At 49.7% G+C, this 19,048-nt stretch overlaps 1 protein-coding gene across 16 annotated transcripts; it reads left to right on the forward strand.

The window, feature by feature from the left end:
• The first annotated feature begins 130 nt into the window (after positions 1–130).
• On the forward strand, positions 131–19,038 carry DGKA (diacylglycerol kinase alpha). 16 transcript variants are annotated; one of them, XM_057702526.1, is made up of 25 exons: positions 131–146; positions 228–379; positions 5,760–5,907; positions 6,318–6,391; positions 6,723–6,855; positions 7,101–7,175; positions 7,637–7,686; positions 8,025–8,099; positions 8,273–8,392; positions 8,506–8,620; positions 9,189–9,277; positions 9,414–9,533; positions 9,719–9,817; positions 10,051–10,134; positions 10,338–10,411; positions 10,724–10,798; positions 11,200–11,285; positions 11,377–11,466; positions 16,666–16,826; positions 17,078–17,142; positions 17,379–17,469; positions 17,753–17,951; positions 18,063–18,183; positions 18,376–18,436; positions 18,687–19,038. In XM_057702526.1, exons 3-25 carry the CDS (start codon positions 5,844–5,846, stop codon positions 18,768–18,770), a joined length of 2,205 nt encoding a protein of 734 aa, XP_057558509.1. In that variant the 5' UTR covers positions 131–146; positions 228–379; positions 5,760–5,843; the 3' UTR covers positions 18,771–19,038. The 16 variants fall into 16 exon arrangements, with proteins under 16 accessions (XP_057558509.1, XP_057558517.1, XP_057558511.1 ...); XM_057702528.1 differs by lacking the exon at positions 131–146 and adding an exon at positions 1,541–1,648 and having other exon boundaries at positions 222–379; XM_057702532.1 differs by lacking the exon at positions 131–146 and adding an exon at positions 1,541–1,648 and having other exon boundaries at positions 222–379; positions 5,831–5,907.
• Positions 19,039–19,048: the final 10 nt, after the last annotated feature.

A 19,048-nucleotide genomic window follows, 5' to 3' on the forward strand; every position in this document is an offset into this window, starting at 1 on the left:
GTGTGTACATACACGCACAACATACACACAACACCCACATACACCCTTCCAATCAGAGCCCTCCCCTCCCCCCCTCCACCACCAGGTGTAAAAGGGAAGATTCCAGGAACTCAAGCCTTTGTTACTGTGTCCTACTTCAATGAAGGGTAGGAGGGGGTTAGACGGGGTTGGGGCGGGGCCAGGGAGCAGGATGCCTGGGTCCTCGGTTCCTACCAGTAAGTCCCTAGGCCTCTGTCTCTCTCCCTTGCTCTACCAGCCTCACCACCATCCATGCTGCCCCAAGAGCCTTAACTCCGAACAGATTCCAGACAGGAGAAGCTGAAAGGATCTCCTTTCACCCGGAGTTTTGGCCTTCCACACCACCTGCCGAGGCCAACAGGTAAAGTGAGAGGGTTAGGGCACCAGAATTAAGGGAAGAATCTGAGTCTTGAGAGGAGGTGTCCTTAGCCTGGGGAAAACAAATCTGAAACCTCTGGGGTTTGGGTTTAACGGAGATGAGGAACCTGGAGGCAAAGGCGGGCAGATTCTCTCAAGTAGTGTCAAGCAGTGTGGAGCCCACGGTGGCAGGGAAGTGTCTGGTCTCAGGATGTGCAGTCTGGAACTCTGGCCTTGCTGCTTGTGGATCTGCTGAGTATGAACTCAATCCATGGTGGATGGAAAGGAGTTGGGAAAGGAAGTCCCCTAATGGCAGCAATTAGAAGAGGGTGAGACGTTGGGTGGGTGAGTGACTGCCAAGCTGTCTTATCAGCGGCCCCGCCCCCTATCTTGGCCTCCCAGGGTTGGGATGCGGGGAGAGGCTGTGAGTGGGAAGAAGGAATTGGAAAGACAGAAACAGAGCTGTTACCGGGGCGGGAAGATGAGCAGTGCAGGAATGTGGAGAAAGTGGCACAGACCAGAGCCCTGGAGATAAATGGAGGAGGGAGGAAGCCGGTCTGGTGAACTAGAAGTTCCCGGCGTTGGGGGCTCCGGGCGCGGGCGCGGGCGGGCCGGCCGGCCGGCCGGGGTGGGGGGCGGGCAGCTGTGTCGTCAGGAGCAGGGCGGCCCCGCGGCGGCCGCGTCTGCCTGGCCCGTCCCCTCCAGCCCAGCTCGGGCTCCAGCTCCCGCGCCGGCGCTCCAGCTCCGACCGCGCGCCCTCCGCAGGCAAGGTAGAGACCCCGCGAGCCCCCGCCGCCTCCCGCCCTCCCGCACCAGAGCAGGCCGGGGCGGGGGCCGCGAGAGGGGACGCCCCCCGGGCTGGGGTAGGGCTGCTGCGCCGAGAAGGAGGAAGAGTGACAGCTGGAGCGGGGAGCTAGAAGGGTTTGCGCCCGGAGCCGGGGGCGGCGGGAGGGCTGGCCCAGAACCCGGTAGGCAGCGACTCCCCCAGACCTTCCCGTCCGTCTCCCCCGATCGCTCAGACGGTTGCTGAAGCTGCTCCTAGGGACCCGTGTCGGAGGAAAGTACCTTGTGGAACCTCCACAGAGCTGCATGGGTGGAGAAGGGTTCCTGTTTGGCCTCCTGGACCCCACCTTCCCACCCCTCTCCTTTCCACACCTGTCACCAGGAAGTTTCTGAAACTGGATCTGAATCCCACTTTTCATCTTTAAATGGAGGAAATGAGCTTTACTGAGGAAGAAATGCAAATATTGCTGGGCATCTCAACCTCCTAACCGTAAGAGCCCACATCCCCCAACCATGCCAACATCAGTAACTTCCTCCCGTACTACACAATGACATACCCCCGCCTCCTCCCGCCCCCCCCCCCCAGACACCACCCCCTTAGTCAGGCAACACTCCTGTCTGCTGAACAAAATGTAAGGCTTCAAGCCAAATGATTCCCCCTCAGGGGCCGCTGACTGGTAGCAGGGATGGGCAGGAAAGAAGACACCCTCCTTCCGTCCTCAGAAAGAGGAGGAGGATGCAAGCCCTGGTGTGGTTAAGGGATTCAGAAGTGCAAGTAATCAGGTCTGGGCCCTCAAAGGGGAGTGCCTGCTGCTTGGGGTTCCTCATTGGGTCAGCCCTTGAATGTTCTGGGGGCATAGCTGATTCTTGGGTAATGGTAAACCTACATGACTTGGAATGTGACCAATGAGTGTTGAAATGAAAAAACGAAACTTTAAATGTTAGCACTGGCTTTGGAAATCATATTTCTCTCTCAGTTACCAGCAATTTTAGTATGTAATGTTTAAAATAAGATCTAGAAGACCAGAGACACTAAGATTTAATGTAATGGACTAAGGACAGGATGTCTAGAGTCGATGTGACCCTGAGAGAGTGGCTCTCTCTCTGGGCCTCAGTATCCTCCTCTGTAAAATAAGAGAGTAGGTGCCTCCCAGCTCTGAGGATGTTCTAGGATTCTCTCTGCCTCCAAGTCAACTTCTTACTTTCTCACCCCAAGTTGGTAGGGGCGGGCAGGGAAACCAGAGGAGGGAAGGGAAGGGTGAGTCACAAATAGCGGGCGGGCAGGCGGGCGGCAGACCCCACCCTCCCAGCCCTAGCATTTGCCTGGACTAGCCCAGGTTATAGCCTCAGGGTTGGGATGGAGCAGGACAAAATTGGACGTGTTTCAGATTTTTAAGGCCCTGGACAACTGAAAAAATCCCAGCAGCCTTTACGTCCAAGGTCCCAGCCCAGGGGTGTCCTTGGACCCTGATAGTCTAGTTTCTATAGCCGTCTCCTCACCCTCCCAGAGGCAAAGTGCAGGATCCTGATATTACACGTCTGTGCCTGAGACGTGACGCAAGTGGGAAGTTGTACAACTGGGCTTCACTGCTGCTGGGAGTCCCTAGAATTTTTGCCTTCCTGGGTTAACGGCATCATGTTTCCTAATTTCCAGATATGTCTCTCTAGGTACCACCCTTGTATAATAATAATAACAATAATAATAATAAATGTTTATTGAGTTCTTTCTCTGTGCCATGCAGTTTGCTAAGTATATTACATGTATGGATATTACCTTATTTAATTCCCACATGGTGAATGATTTCTCCAGGTACCCATTTTACTGATGAAGAAACAGGTTCAGGGAGATGCAATAACTCACCTGAGGGGGGGTGGGGGGCTTTGAAAAGACAGGCAAGAGAGAAGTATTGTGTCTTCTCCTGTTTGTCCCTTGTTTGCTCTCTCCCTGTCACTTTCCTCTCTCAGATTCCATTTCCTAGAACCTTGGAGCCATCTAAGAATCCCCAGGGGTAATCAGAGAGGCTAATTAAGCCATACAGGCCCCATTAGCCATAAGACTATTATGTATTCACTAGATCTGTTGGCAGGAGAAGTTAGATTACAGTCATTGAAAGGGCCAGATGGGTGGAGTCCTTTCTCCAGAATATTAGTGTCTCAGAACTCCCCTCTAAGTGTTCCCAGCGAGCCTCCAGAACAGGAATGCTATATGTGGAGGTGAGTGGCAAAGATGTCCCAAGGGCAGAGGCCACAGAGAAGGTTCTTGCACCGTCAGAAAAGAAATTCTAGTAGGTCCTAAGTGCCTCCTTAAGTTTGCCCCAACAACCCTAAATAAGTGGGTGGAGGGGAGATAGAAGGTCAGGGAATACCACAATAAGTGCTTTTTAGCATCGTTCACTCATTTAACAGATATTTCTTTAGCACCTACTATATGTGCTCCACGTTGTCTCATATTCCCCTCACGGTCCAGATGGATACTCTGGCATCCCATTTGACCATATTTGGATTAATAGTATCCAAATATGACTCCCTAAGTTTATGCAACTATTTGTACAACCAATATGGAGCACTTACAACATGATGGGCATTGGGTGTTGGGGATAATGTGGTGAACAACTTACATCTTGGTAGGAGAAGACGAACAGTAAACAAAGAAGCAAATAAATTGGCAAGATAATTTCCATTTGTGATAAGTTCTATAAAGGAAACAAAGGAGGGTGCTATGCAAAGGAGGGGGGCTACCTTAAGACAGAATGATCAGGGAGGGTCTTTTGGAGGAGCTGACATTTCAACTTAGGCAAGAAGTCAGCTCTGCCAAGAGCAGGGAAGGGTGTTCCAGGCAGACAGAACAGTAAGTCTCATAGCCCTGAGCAGGGAACTTGGCGTGCTTGAGGAACAGAAAGGAGGGCAGTGAGACTAGAAGGCAGTGTGTGAAGGGGAGAGTGGAACAAGAGGCAGACAGAGAGGCGGGGGGGGGGGGCGGACCCCAAAGTTCTTGTGTTGGAGCCTGGGCTCCTCCACTCGTCACCTGCCTTGGGAAGTCCCAACCTCTTTCAGCTCCAGTTTCTTCATCTGTAGAATGGCTATACCAATAGTTTCCTATTTCATAGAATTTGATTTTACTAGTTAGTACACTAATAACTACCATTCCTTGTAGGCTTTCTATATGCCAGGTGTTATACTAGGTACTTTTTAAAAATATTTATTTTATTTTATTTATTTTTATTCTTGGCTGCATGAGTCAGTTGCAGCATGCGGGATCTTTTGTTGCGGGGGCGCAGGCTCTTCTCTGCGGCACGTGGGCTTCTCTCTAGTTGTTGCGTGTGGATTTTCTCTCTCTAGTTGTGGCACACAGGCTCAGTAGTTGTGGTACGCAGGCTTAGTTGCCCTGCGGCATGGGATCTTAGTTCCCAGACCAGGGATAAAACCCACATCTCCTGCATTGCAGGATGGATTCTTTACCACTGGACCACTCGGAAAGTCCCACTAGGTACTTTTCATACATTATCTGACTTAGTCCTCACAACTATGAAAGACAAGTATCATTCTCCCCATTTTATAGATGTAATTTGCCCAAGTCACACAGCAGTATCAGAGCTAAAAATGGAACCCCGTTCTGTTTGACTCCAAAGTGGTGCTGTACTATGCTCATGTAAGATATTATTGCTTTTATTGAATCCTCAAAGCAAGTTGCCCTCTGCAGCTTGGCCCCTGGGTCAGTGGTCAGCATGATCCACCTTGACGGCTCCGCCTTGGTCCCTGGCTCCCACAGCTGAAAGTTGGGGCTCCCTAAACAGTGCTAACCTAGCGGGGTGGAAGGTAGGCTCCCACACTCAGCGCAACCCTCCCGGAGCTGAGAAGCCAGGCAGATGCTCAGAGCCTTCTTCCCCTGCCTCCTCCCCATCTCTCGTGCCTGGGTCCCGCCCTTCCCCAGTGGAGCTCTGCAGCACGCGGACGAGGCGGGGCCGGGCTGGGGACCCGGCTAGAGCTGGTTCTGTGTCGCGCGCGTCAGAAGCGCTAGAGGTCGTTGCGGGGCGTGGGTGGCTCTGGGCGTGGTGGCCGAGCGGGGCTGGGGACCCGGGCTGGAGGAGGAGCGAAATGGGGTCGTGGCCGGGGAGGCGCGCCGCCATCTCAGTGAGAGTCCCTGGAGGGCCGGGACTGCGGGAGCCGAAGGCAGATGGGCCGGAGCGCGGCCCGGCAGAGCCTGCGGAGATTGGGGGTGGAGGGAGAAAAGGTAGAAGCAGGCGAGAGACACACTCGCAGAGACGCGGGGAGAGCGGGGTTGGGGGGCGGGGAGGCGAGGACGGTCAGAGATGGATCAAGACAGATTCGGGGAGACATCAGAGAGCTGGAGAAGGATCCAGAAATGTTGGAGAGAAAGTCAGGATGAGTCAGAGAAACAGAGACAGAGGACAGACCCCGGCAGGGAGAGACAGAGACACCGAGGAGAGGAACGCAGGGAAAGGAAGAGACTTAGGGAAGGACTCAGAGACAAGGAAAGAACACAAATAATAGTAGGGGTGGGAAATGAACAGAGTAGACAGAAGCAAAGAGGCACAGACAGCTGGCCAGTCCTGCCACATGCTCTTGTCATCTTCCTCCAGAGCTACCCTTGGAAGCAGGGTTCCAGGTGCCAGAAGTACTACTACCAAGCTGCCTTTGTGTTCATCCTTAGGAAAAAAAGAAAGATGGCCAAGGAGAGGGGCCTAATAAGCCCCAGTGATTTTGCCCAGCTGCAAAAATATATGGAATGTGAGTCTTCCTCTCAGTTATTCAGTCTTGGAGACCTTACCCTTAGACAATACCTCCTCCTCCTCATTCCCCCCAGCTCCCCCTCTTTTCCCCAGTGGCCTTGAGACAGGTTGCTTCTGAGATATGCATGTCTGGGAGCAGGAGGGGAGGGGAATAGGGAGTCTTAGCTCTCAACCCACCTTCTCTGAACCTTGACTGCCTACACCAAACCTCAGAAAAGAGAAATAAAGAGGGTAACCACTTTGGAGGACCTGAAATGTTTTTCTCTTTGTATTTCTGTGTTTCTTCTTGGAATTTCTTTTTCATGTCACTGGAATCTTCTTTCCTGTTGGATGTCTGGGTGGGACTCTGGCAGAGGGCAGGGAGAGCTGAACCAGACTAATGCTCTCTTCACTCTCTTCACACCCTAGACTCCACCAAAAAGGTCAGTGATGTCCTAAAACTCTTTGAGGATGGTGAAATGGCTGAATATCTCCAAGGAGATGTGAGTGGCAGCTGGGAAATCCTCTCCTTCACCAACTCCTCCGACCTTTGTTTTTGTTACTCCATTGGGATGCCCAACTTCCAGGGATTATTCTGCGTCCAGCCCTTGCTATCCTCTCTCCAGATCCCCCAGCATCCATTGTTACTGCAACTATTGCTTTAGGACAAAACAAGAGATTCTAGTAACTCAGGACTTAGCCCAATAAATCATACTCCTGCCTCAGATGCTTCTCAACTCTGCGTTTATTGTCACTGTCCCCACCACTCCCAATTCAGTCCCCAACTCCCATGCTGCAGACTACCGCCCCGGGTAATGCTTGCTCTCATCATAGGCCATTGGGTACGAGGGATTCCAGGAATTCCTGAAAATCTATCTGGAAGTGGATAATGTTCCCAGTCCCCTAAGCCTGGCACTGTTTCAATCCTTCCAGACTGGTTACTGCTTAGAAGAGACTGTAAAAGAAGGTATGGTCATGTAGGTGGGACTGGGCTGGGCCTCCTGAAGAAAAGTCAGATTAAGTGTGCTGAGAGCTGAAATGAGTCACATGCTGGGGGCAGGGTGGTAGGAGGGAGAGGCAGAGGGTAGCCAGGCTGGTCTAGGAGCCAGAGGGAGGAAAGTTAAAGGGAAGAGTTGGAACAAACAAAGGAAAAGAGAAGAGCCAGACGGGAGGGAACCCCAAGCTCAGATCTGCTGTACTTTTTGTAACCAGATGTGGTGTGTCTCAGTGATGTCTCCTGCTACTTTTCCCTTCTGGAGGGTGGCCGGCCAGAAGATAAGCTAGAGTGTGAGTTGCCATTCTGGACTGGGAGGGGGAGGAAAGGTGAAGGGAGAGAGGGTATTCCCCAGTCTTCCTTCCCTCATTTTTTCAGGATTCCTAAGGGCTGACAGGCCAGACAAAGGTGGGGCCAGAGAATGGGCCCATTTCCTCCGTTTCCCCAGACTCCTTATAACCAGCGCCATCCACCATAGTCACCCTAGTTCCCGCGTCTTGTATATTTTCATGTGGGTGACCTGGGATGTTCTTGGGATGTGGGAGGTGTGTCCTGTCTCCCCTATCAGGTTCACCAAGGGTGGAATCCAGGCCTGTTTTCCCTCCCTTTTTGTCTCCCATCTCACTCCCAGCCCCAAGTCCTGGGCTCTTCATCCAAAAAGTCTCTCCTTGTCTCTTTGTTTCCCTTGTATTCTGTTATGAATTCTTTGGGTATCCCTCACAAACTGACCCTGGCCCCCTAAAACACCCCACAGTCACCTTCAAGCTGTACGACACGGACAGAAATGGGATCCTGGACAGCTCAGTGAGTTGGGGGACCTGTTTGCTGGGCAAGGGAGTATGTGTCCATTTGTCTGTGCCCTCCTGTCCCAACTCTTCCAGGATCTTAAGATGCAGAGGAAGCTCTAGGACTAAATTTGGGAGTAGGTCCCGAGCGCTTGATCCCTAAAAGAGGATTCTGGAGACGTGAATTGGGGGCTCCCTTGCAAACACAGACACACAGACACTCATTTACTTGGCAGAGACACCTAAGAATGAGAGGGGGTCTGTGGGTGGAACTCAGGAACCATGATTTTAGAGGAGAGTTTGGGTGGTGGTCGTGAGGCGGGATATGGCTGTGGCTCTTACCGTCTTGGCCCCCAGGAAGTGGACAAAATCATCATACAGATGATGCGAGTGGCTGAATACCTGGACTGGGACGTATCTGAGCTGAGGCCGGTATGGCAATTCTTTCTATACCTGCTCCCTAGTGAGTCCCTCATCTACCTCACCCCTAGCCTGGTGCCCTTGGCTAGGTTGGCTAGACTGGGCGGCCTGGGGGGCAGTGGAGAGGTGTCAGATCTGAGGGGTTCCTCGCACCAAAAGTCCACCTCCCCACATTCTCTGCTCAGATTCTTCAGGAGATGATGAAAGAGATTGACTATGATGGCAGTGGCTCTGTCTCCCTAGCTGAGTGGCTTCGGGCTGGGGCCACCACCGTGCCACTGCTAGTACTGCTGGGTCTGGAGATGGTGAGTAGGAGAGACTTGTGAGGATGGGTGAAGCAGTTGCTTTGGGTCATACTTGCCAGAGGTTGGCCCTCTAAGGGCTTAGACATTCCCCAGCATCTGCTGTGCCCTCCCAGACCCTGAAGGACAATGGACAGCACATGTGGAGACCCAAGAGGTTCCCCCGACCCGTCTACTGCAACCTGTGCGAGTCAAGCATTGGTCTTGGCAAACAGGGGCTGAGCTGTAACCGTGAGTGATGGGGCCTGGGAGAGTGGGAGTGGAGGGGCAGCCCAGCTATTTGTGGGAACACAGCTCTTTAAACTTAGAGGGACCTGGGTTTGAATCCTGGGCTCTGCCAGTGATGGGTTATGTGATCTTGGGAAAGCCACATAACTTCTTTAAGTCTTCGTTTCTTCAACTGAAGATGAAGTAATTGTGAGCATTAAATAAGCTGATGCAAGAAAAGTGCTTCATGCAGTGCATGTACATGCTATTAGGTCTGCGATAAAAATTAGCTATTATTATTCTTATTGTTGTTGTCATTATATCTGGGCCTCCTTTACACCATCCAGCTCAGTTCCTGACACGTGAATGAAGTGGGGTTGGGCGTGCAGGAGCAATTGCTCTTCTGGGGGAAGAGCAAGCAAAAGGCACAGGTCTTGGAGGGGAGCCCCCACCCCAAAGTTTAATTCTCTACCACGCCCTCACAGCAAGGGGTTCTATGCCATGTTTCAGTGATTCTGCCTCACCCCCAGGTAAGGAGGAAATAGGGGGAGGGGCTGCAGCTAAGGCTCTGATCTTCTTCCCTCTCGCCCAGTCTGTAAATATGTGGTTCATGACCAGTGTGCCATGAAGGCCCTGCCCTGTGAAGTCAGCACCTATGCCAAGTCTCGGAAGGACATTGGTGTGAGTGACCCCATGCCCATCTGATCACCTCCTGCATCCTGGCCCTGGTCCTGGCTCTTAGCCCATTGCTGCCCTCAGGCCTTCCCGGAGTCCCTGCGCAGACCCTCTCCGACAAGAGATTGCTTTTCTCCCCAAGGTTCAATCACATGTATGGGTGCGAGGAGGCTGTGAATCCGGGCGATGCGACCGCTGTCAGAAAAAGATCCGGATCTACCACAGTCTGGTTGGGCTGCATTGTGTGTGGTGCCACCTAGAGGTCAGTCTGGGACCTATCCCTCCAGCCTTGCTTTGGGCCCCTCCCGAAACCGCCGCCTCCTCCAGCACACCTGCCTTACAGCCTTGGTTGCCCTACTCCCGAGGGCTCTCTTTCAGTACCAGACCCCAAGGTGAGAGGTGACGGGGTTCCCTCCACGATCTCTCCATGCGTGCCTTGTCTTTCAGATCCATGATGACTGCCTGCCAACCATGGGCCAAGAGTGTGACTGTGGGCTGCTCCGCGATCACATCTTGCCTCCATCTTCCATCTATCCCAGCGTCCTGGTGAGACCCTTGGGTGGTACTTGCCAGCGTCCCAGCAGCGGCTGGGAGGGGACCCGGATGCTTCCCCAGTGTAAACACACACACACACACACACACACACACACACACACACACACACACAGAGTGCCATTTAGGGCAGAGAGCCTATATTTTTAGGATTCAAGTCAGACTCTCATCTGTTTATGGACTCACGCAATCCAGTTTTCCTTCCCTCTGCCTTCTTCGCTTCCTAGGCCTCTGGACAGGAGCGTAAAATTAGCAAAACAAACCAGAAGAGCGTGGATGAATTAAATTTGAGCACCTCTGAGGCTCTGCGGGTACAGGGCTGAGAAGCTTGGGCTTCATGGTGGGGACTTCATGGGAGGGAATGAAGTGGGAAACCTGGGGACCGGAGCCTGCTCCCTTGGGGAGGGGAAGGCCTCCTGGGGGGAATGCCAGCCCTCTGCTCCTGTCTCCAGGGCCCTTCTTAACTCTGAGAAAATCCTTCTTTCCTTATCCTTGTTTTCTTCCCTCAATGCAGATTGACCCTGTTTCTAACACCCACCCACTTCTGGTCTTTGTCAACCCCAAGAGTGGCGGGAAGCAAGGGGAGAGGTGAGAAGACGTATACTAGGTCTTGTAAAATAGAGAGGGAAGACGACAGAGGTTGGGAATCTGTGTACGGAGGGGACATACCTTGAGGGGGAGATACCTTGAGGATGACATTAAGAGAGTGGAGTACAGGGACTTCCCTGGCGATCCAGTGGTTAAGACTCTGCGCTTCCACTGCAGGGGGCACAGGTTCCATCCCTGTCAGGGAACTAAGATTCCGCAAGCCTCGAGGCATGGCCAAAAAGAGAGAGAGAGAGAGTGGAGTACAGAATATCCATCCCCTGCCATGAGCTTTCCTCCTTTTCCCTCACACAGGGTGCTGTGGAAATTCCAGTATCTACTAAACCCTCGACAGGTGTTCAACCTCCTGAAGGATGGTCCTGAGCCAGGGTGAGTGTAGGCTGTATCATAGGGTTTGTGTGTGTCTGCCTATCTGTGTATGTTGGAAGAGAGCAGGAAAGAGTGCCTGTTGGGAGGGGAGGGCCAGGAAAGCCCAAGAAACCAGACTTCATGATGCGGTTTTGCTGGGTATCCCCACCTCTGAGTTCTCTGGCTCGTCTTTGTTCTGCTCCCAAAGAGTAGAGACACCAACTTCTCCCTCGCCACTGAGCAGTGGCTGTAAGGTTTCCCCATTCCCCCCTTTTCTCTACCCTTAATAGAAACAAGTCTTTTGACAAAGGGGAAGGGTGTTGTAAGGAATGAGGGACAGGAAGTACTTACACTGCCGGTTCAAGAGCTGGGTAGCCTCACTCCTGCTATCCTTCCTCATCTTCTCTCACCTCTTGTCTCAGACTCAGATTCTTCAGAGATGTTCCTGATTACCGGATTCTGGTGTGTGGCGGAGATGGTACAGTAGGCTGGATTCTAGAGACCATTGGTCAGTGCAGGGAGAGGCTGCGGGCTGGGCCCAAGGGCAGTGGCCTTCCACAGCTAACTCCCTTCATCCGTCTCCTCACCTGCCTCCCCAGACAAAGCCAACTTGCCCGTCGTGCCTCCTGTTGCTGTGTTGCCCCTGGGCACTGGAAACGATCTGGCTCGTTGCCTAAGATGGGGAGGAGGTAAGTGGTTAGAAATTGTTTTCCTGGGGAATGGGGGAGTTGGGCAGCAAGGGGAAGGCATATCGAGAAGACATTTAGGCATCTGGTGAAGAAAAAGGGTTGGCGGAGAGGAGAGACACAGATGGGTGGGTCTCAAAGTGGATTGTCCCAAAGAAGAGAGCTTTGGAAGAAGTAAGGACCTGGAGGGTCAAGAATGATAGTCTGAATGTAGAAGGGTCAAGGGTGACAGTCCTCTTCCCTATAAACCTAAAAATATCCTTCCGTTTCTCGCAAGTCTTAGGGCTCAGAATCAAAGAATATGGGGGTAGAGAGGACAATGTGGGAATAAGGAAGTTAGCATAAGAGCTAAGCCTAATGCTGAGTGATGGAGCTAGCAGGGAGCTTTGGCCATGATTCATTCATTTATTCAACCAGTTGAACAACATGGTCTTGAACTGCGCTGGTCCACTTATTGAGGCTATTTTGCAGTAGTAAATACTACAGGACTACACAGTCCGTGGTTAGTTGAATCCGAGGATACGGAGGAACAGTGGGTATGGAGCACCAACTATAAGTTAAATGTGGATTAAGCCCCACATTACTCAAGGGTCAACTGTCATCAGGAGTCATTCATTCATTCATCATAATTTTTCCCATATATATTGCAACAGTCTCCTAACTGCTCTCCCATTTCTAGTCTCTTTTTCCCTTCAAAGAGAAAGTTTGAGGGATGGTATTGGTAGAAAAAGAGGTCAGTGTAGGACAGGTTGAAATTGTCTTGGAATTGAGGGAGTTGCCTTGGAATTGAGGCTCTTGGACTGAGTCCAGCTTTGAGATCTCACAGGAGATTATAAGAGTCTGCTAAGGAGAGTGAAAAGTATTCTGGGTGGAAGAAGTTGTATAAGGCCAGAGGAGTTACCAAGCAACGTGGTGGTACGTTTTGCAAAGTGAGTCATTCATTGTGACTGGGACGTAGGGTGCACAGTGGGCAGTGGGAAGAGGGAGGACTGAACTGAGCTGGGCCCAGATAATGGAGGGTCATGAATGCTGTGGTGAGGAGTTCTTAACTTCATCCTGCCAGAGACTGAGCACTGATGACCCATAGAAGTGATTTGTATCATTTTGTATTGTTTGCCTTGCAGTGTTTTAAAGTTTTTTTGACCTTGGCTAAATCTAAGAAGTGGATCATGTGTTCTTCAATTCACCACAATCCCCTCGGCTCCCTGCCACTCATTCACTTTACCTTTCTAGCCTCTGAGGCATTTGAATGTGCCTTCCCTGAGCCACAGGAAACTGGAGCTCATGAAAGCCGTAACTAAAAACAAAATAGGTGTATATATATATATTACACTTTATGTGTATAAATATGCTTTATACATAATAAAAATTGCTCTTTATATAAAATATTATTCCAAAAAGTAGAAATGTCGCTGTATAATATAATTTAAATCTTGTATGTAAACATATGACCATTGAAGAGGGGCATTCTGAAGTCCTCAACATCTGAGTTTGTTTTCATGTACAGTATTAGACACTTTGAAATCATGAACTCTGAGTCTTCACTTTGTGTTTTGCAAATGAGACTCTCATAGCAGTTTCTGCTAATTCCATCTGAATCATGAAAATAATGATATAAATACAGCACTAATGAAAATTTGTGTTGATATGGAAAAAAAAATCTTAAGATTCAAAGAAGGATTGATGAGAGGCATGCTTCTGTGGGAGCTCTGTGGAGGATGGATTGGAGGAAGGAGGCAGGACCTCGACTGCAATGGTCTAGTAACGAGATGGTGAGCACAAAAGCAAAGGCAGCACCAGTGGGGTCATGAGGTAGAAGCCACAATGCTTGGTAACTAACGGATTGCAGAGGAGGAGGTGAAGGCAAGTCTAAGACATTTTCTAGGTTTGTGGGCTGAGCAGATGGGGGTACCACTTATTAAAATAGGGAATATAGGAGGAGGAGCAGTTTAGGGAAGAAAGATAGATTCAGTTTTGGATGTATTGAGTTGAGGTATCAGTGGAGCACCCAGATAGAGATGTGTCATGGGTAGTTAGAAATTGATGTTCAGAATTTAGGAGAGAAGGCAGGGCTGAATATATGTGTTTGAGAGTCATCTGCTCCTAGGAGGTAATTGACATCCTCAGAGGAGATGAGTTACCCAGGGAAAGAGGTAAGAAGAGAAAGTGGATAAGGACAGTCAGATCCTGGTAAACACCCTACTTACGGGTTGAACAGAAAAAGATGAATTATTAAAGGAGTCTGTATTAGTGTCCTATTGCTGCTGTAACAAACCATCATGGTGCCTAAAAACAACACAAATTTATCTTTGTTCTGGAGGGCACAAATCCAAAATCGTTTCCACTGCACTAAAATCAAGATGTTGGCAGGGCTGTATTTTTTCTAGAGGCTCTAGGGGAGAATCCCTTGCCTCGCCTTTTCCAATTACTAGAGGCTGCCTGCATTCCCTGGCTCACGGCCCCCCCTTCCAACCAGCAATGTTATCATTCCAAGCTCTGCTTCCATTGTCGAATCTCCTTCCATGACTCTTCTCTCTTGCAGCCTTCTTCCACTTAGTAGGAGCCCTGTGATTACATAGGGCCCAGCCAGATAATCCAGGATAATCTCATCTGAAAATCCTTAATTTAATCACATCTGCAAAGTCTCTTTTGCCCTTTAAGGCAACATATTCACAGATTCTGGAGATTAGGTTGTGGACATCTCTGAAGGGCCGTTGTTTTGCTTACCACAGAAACTAAGGAAAAACAGAGAGGGTCCTCTGTAACTTTAGTGGTATTTTAGAGGTGAAGTGAGGAGTTTCATGAGTTAAAATGAGAATCAAACATATACTATTGGTTTTGGCAGGAATCACTGGCAATCTTTGCCGAAAGAGTTTCAGCAGGGTGGTATGGAGAAAGGCAAATTATACTGGGTTGAACCATTGATGGAATATGAGGAAGTGAAGACTCTTTTTTTTTTTTTTTGCTGCACTGCATGGAATGTGGGATCTTAGTTCCAGTTCCCCAACCAGGGATCGAACCCGTTCCCCCTGAAGTGGAATCTCAGAGTGTTAACCACTGGACCGCCAGGGAATTCCCTAACTAGTCCCATATTGATAGACGTTTGGGTAGCATTCAGTTTTTTATTACACACCATGCTGCAGTCTATCTTTACACACAGATGTGAGAATTTCCCTAGGAAAGATTTCTAGAAGTGGAATTGTTGGCTCAAAGAGTATAAACATTTTACTAGCTATTTTATTTTTTAAAAATTACACAAATAATGTATCACTACATTGTCACTGTGAAAGAGGAAAGTAAAATGTGTGAGTCTTCACATACAGGTTTCCTCTTCCCTACCCCCTCACCAAATTCTACGTTCCTCCCCAGAGATACCAGAGATAACCACTGTTTCCTATTTGCACTCATTTTTCTGTTTTCACAAACACACACACACACACACGTAAAACTTCTAAACAAACATAAATAGGGTCATACTACACACGTTCTCCTGGGACTTCCTTTTTTCACTGAATATGTCTTGGAGAACTTTCCATGATACTGCTTAGAGATTTCATGCTGACTTCAATACACATTATTTTATAGGATGGATTTGTCATAATTTATATAACCTTCCCCTCCGAATGGACGTTTAGATTGTTTACAGTTTTTTGCTGTTTTAGAGAATACCTCAGCAAAAATCCTTATACATCCATTTCTGTGCATTTTTGTTTCTGTAGGAAAAATTCCTAAAAGTGGAATTGCTGTGTCAGAGAATATGTTTTGATAAAATTTGATAACATTTTGATAAAAGTTGCCAAATTGTCTTCCAAAAATGAAATGCCAATTTATGCTTCAACTATCAGCAAATGAGAGTGCCAGTTTATTCATAACCCCATTGACACTTGGTTTTCTCAGTTTCTTCATAGTTTGTCAATCTGATAGGCAACAAAAAGTTAACTAATTTACAATTTTAATTTACAGTTCTTTTAATTATTAATAATAATATTGAGCATCTTTAATATGTATATTGGCCATTTGTATTTCTTCTTCTGTGAATGGCTTGAGTTATTTGCCCATTTTCCTATTGACTTTTTTTTTTCTTTACCTGCATTGGGTCTTTGTTGCTGCGCGTGGGCTTTCTCTGGTTATGGTGAGTGGGAGCTACTCGTTGTTGTGGTGCGCAGGCTTCTCACTGCAGTGGCTTCTCTTGTTGTGGAGCTTGGGCTCTAGGTGCGAGGGCTTCAGTAGTTGCAGCACGTGGACTCAGTAGCTCAGTAGTTGCAGCACGTGGGCCCCTAGAGCATGTAGGCTTCAGTAGATGTGGCAGACAGGCTCAGTAGTTGTGGTGCACAGGCTTAGTTGCTCTGCGGCACGTGGGATCTTTCCAGACCAGGGACCAAATCCGTTTCCCCTACATTGGCAGGTGGATTCTCAACCACTGTGCCATCAGGGAAGTCCCGATTTCAGAAGTTTTTAATTTTAATATAATTGAATCTATCAATCTTTTTCTTGTTTGGCTCTGAGTTTTGTAGTATGCCTTAGAAAGGCCTTTTCCACTCAAAGGTTATTAAAACATTCACTCCTGTTTTCTGCTAGTACAAATTCTGCTTACGTTTAAATTCTTTGACCCATCTTGAATTTATTTTAGTGTAAGGGGTGACTTCTACACCCAGTGCCATTTACTGAATAATCTATCTTTCCCCATTTATTTGAAATGTCATCATATACTAAATTCCCTCTATATATTTGAATCTATTTCTGGGCATTCTGTTCTTTACTATTGAACTTTTTATTCTAGTCACTGTGCCCGTATGTTTTGATACCCTTGCTTTATACTGTGTTCTGTCTGGTAGAATGGGGAGAGGGGGCATCAGAGAAAGAGATTATTCCCATTCGTCACTCATCTCTTCCAGCACTTTTCACTTTCCTGGCTATTTTCTTTACTCTTTCAGATGAACTTTGGCATCACTGTTAGATGCGCACACACACCAGGAACTTTCACCCTCCATGAAAGTGACAGTGTGAAGAAAAGGGTCAGGAAGTCTGACTTTAAGATTGGTCCATGGGAGCCATGACTGAACACCCTGCCCGTTCTCTGCTTAGGGCTGGGAGGGTCTACAGAACCAGGGCAGAGGATCCCCGGGAATTTGTGGAGCTGGGAGCTGAGAAGAGGTCTGGGATCCTGGGCTCAGTGCTAACCTGTCTCCTCCCCCACCTTAGGGTATGAGGGACAGAACCTGGGGAAGATCCTCAAGGATTTAGAGACGAGTAAGGTGGTACATATGGATCGATGGTCCGTGGAGGTGATACCCCAACAAACTGAAGAGAAGAGTGACCCAGTCCCCTTTCAAATCATCAATAACTACTTCTCCATCGGTGTGGTCAGTGGAGTGGGGCATGGGGGGAAGGGAGGAGGTGGGGGTTAAGCAGGCAGAGGCTGGAGGAGGGCAGAAAAGGAAGGTAGAGGGTAAGGCAGCTGTGAAACAGGGAAATCAGGAGTGGGGCCCGGCGGTGTGAGTTGCAAGAAAAGAATGTGGGACATATCACTCCCAAACCGGAGAGTTAAAGAGAGAGAGAGTTCTGTGCTGAGAAAGGAGGCCGCCTCTGACCTCACACGCCCTGGACTCCGCAGGACGCCTCCATTGCTCACCGGTTTCACATCATGCGGGAGAAATATCCTGAGAAGTTCAACAGCAGGTGAGAGAGGGCGGGGGATATGGGCACACACAGTGGAAGGGAGCAGGTTGTGGCCAAGTTTGCCTCCGTGCTTAGATGGGCAGTGACACCTCTAGGAGGCCCCTCAGCCAAGCTTCCCTGTTCCCCATGGGACTGCCGTTGGGAGGTTGACGCCCTTCCCTGTCACTTAGCCCGCCTCTGCCTGCACTGTGTAATTTGTGCCCCCCCTCCTGGGCCTGGTGTTGGGGCTGACACAGAATGAAGAACAAGCTGTGGTACTTCGAGTTTGCCACTTCTGAATCTATCTTCTCAACCTGCAAAAAGCTGGAGGAATCTTTGACAGTGGAGGTGGGTGTGATGAGAGCCAACCCCACATCCTTTTCAGCCTCTTATATCTTACTTTCTCCCTCCACAGGAGCCCTCAGGAACTTGCCATATTCTTGAACCTATACTTTGACCTCCCAGCTCTCTAATCCTGATTTCCCCCGTTCTCAAGATACACCAGTCCCTACTTCCCTCTACCCCTTACAAACCTCCAAATCCTAGCCTTCCCTGTGTGTGATCTGGCAGAGGGAGCAGTCACATCCGTTGTGATGCCCTGAGGCAAGGACCTATGTGCTCCTCCCCTCAGATCTGTGGGAAACCACTGGATCTGAGCGACTTGTCCCTAGAAGGCATCGCAGTGCTGAACATCCCAAGCACGCATGGTGGCTCCAATCTCTGGGGTGATACCAAGAGACCACACGGTGATATCCACGGGATCAACCAGGCCTTAGGTGCTACAGCCAAAGTCATCACTGACCCTGATATCCTGAAAACCTGTGTTCCAGGTAAGAGGAGCAGCCTTGGGAGCTGAGAGGCAGGGACTAAGGTGAAGGTGTGACTCTCTTTGGAGGCACCCTGCTTCTATAAAACCTGTCTCCCTACTTCCCTCCCCCCAGACCTAAGCGACAAGCGGCTGGAAGTAGTAGGGCTGGAGGGTGCGATTGAGATGGGCCAGATCTATACCAAGCTCAAGAATGCTGGACATCGGCTGGCCAAGTGCTCTGAGATCACCTTCCAGTAAGGAAAACTCCAGCTGGGGGCTCTGAGGGAAGGAGTGGGGCCAGGAAAGCAGAAGGGTCATGGGAACGGTGGGGTGGGACGGTACTATACCTTCCTCAGTAACAAAGGGTCTCAAAGCCAACCTAAGAACAGAGTTTTGGGACTCGGTGGGTAAAGGAATCGTCACCAATCTGCCTTGACCTCACACAGCACCACAAAAACCCTCCCCATGCAAATTGATGGAGAACCCTGGATGCAGACACCCTGTACAGTGAGTATTGCCTATGCCTGCCCAGAACCGCACCCCCAGGCTCCGTGCCTCCTAAATTTCTATTCGACAGCTTCTTTACTTCTTTCTGAGGCCTCAAGTGCCTCTGTGCATCCTTCCTCCCAAATCCTGATTTCTCAGCCCCTGGCCCTGGCAACCCACCCTGAACCCTACAGATTTTCCCCCACATCTCTGCTGCTCCAGCCCCAAGCACCAGGTCCTGCCTCTCTGAATATGCCTCCTTCCCTTGCAGATCAGGATTACCCACAGGAACCAGATGCCCATGCTCGTGGGCCCACCCCCCCGCTCCTCCAATTTCTTTGGCTTCTTGTGCTGAGGGGGACATCTCAGCCTCCAAGCCAGCCCTGAACCCACCTCCTTGTCCCTGGACTGTCCCCCCCCAGGCTCTGTACATTGCTGCTACACCCTCCTGCCAGCTCAGGGGAGTGTTCCTTCACCCTCACAGTATTTATTATCCTACACCACCTGCACTCTTCCCCGTGCACACGTGCACACACACATACACACACATGTCACAAACAATATGTTGAAAGTGCCTCATCTGAATAAAATGACTTTTTTTTGTCCCACTGGGATATGTGTTACGTAAGTGGT

The sequence above is a fragment of the Hippopotamus amphibius genome, chromosome 12 (assembly GCF_030028045.1).
Source record: "Hippopotamus amphibius kiboko isolate mHipAmp2 chromosome 12, mHipAmp2.hap2, whole genome shotgun sequence".
Lineage (NCBI taxonomy): Eukaryota > Metazoa > Chordata > Mammalia > Artiodactyla > Hippopotamidae > Hippopotamus > Hippopotamus amphibius.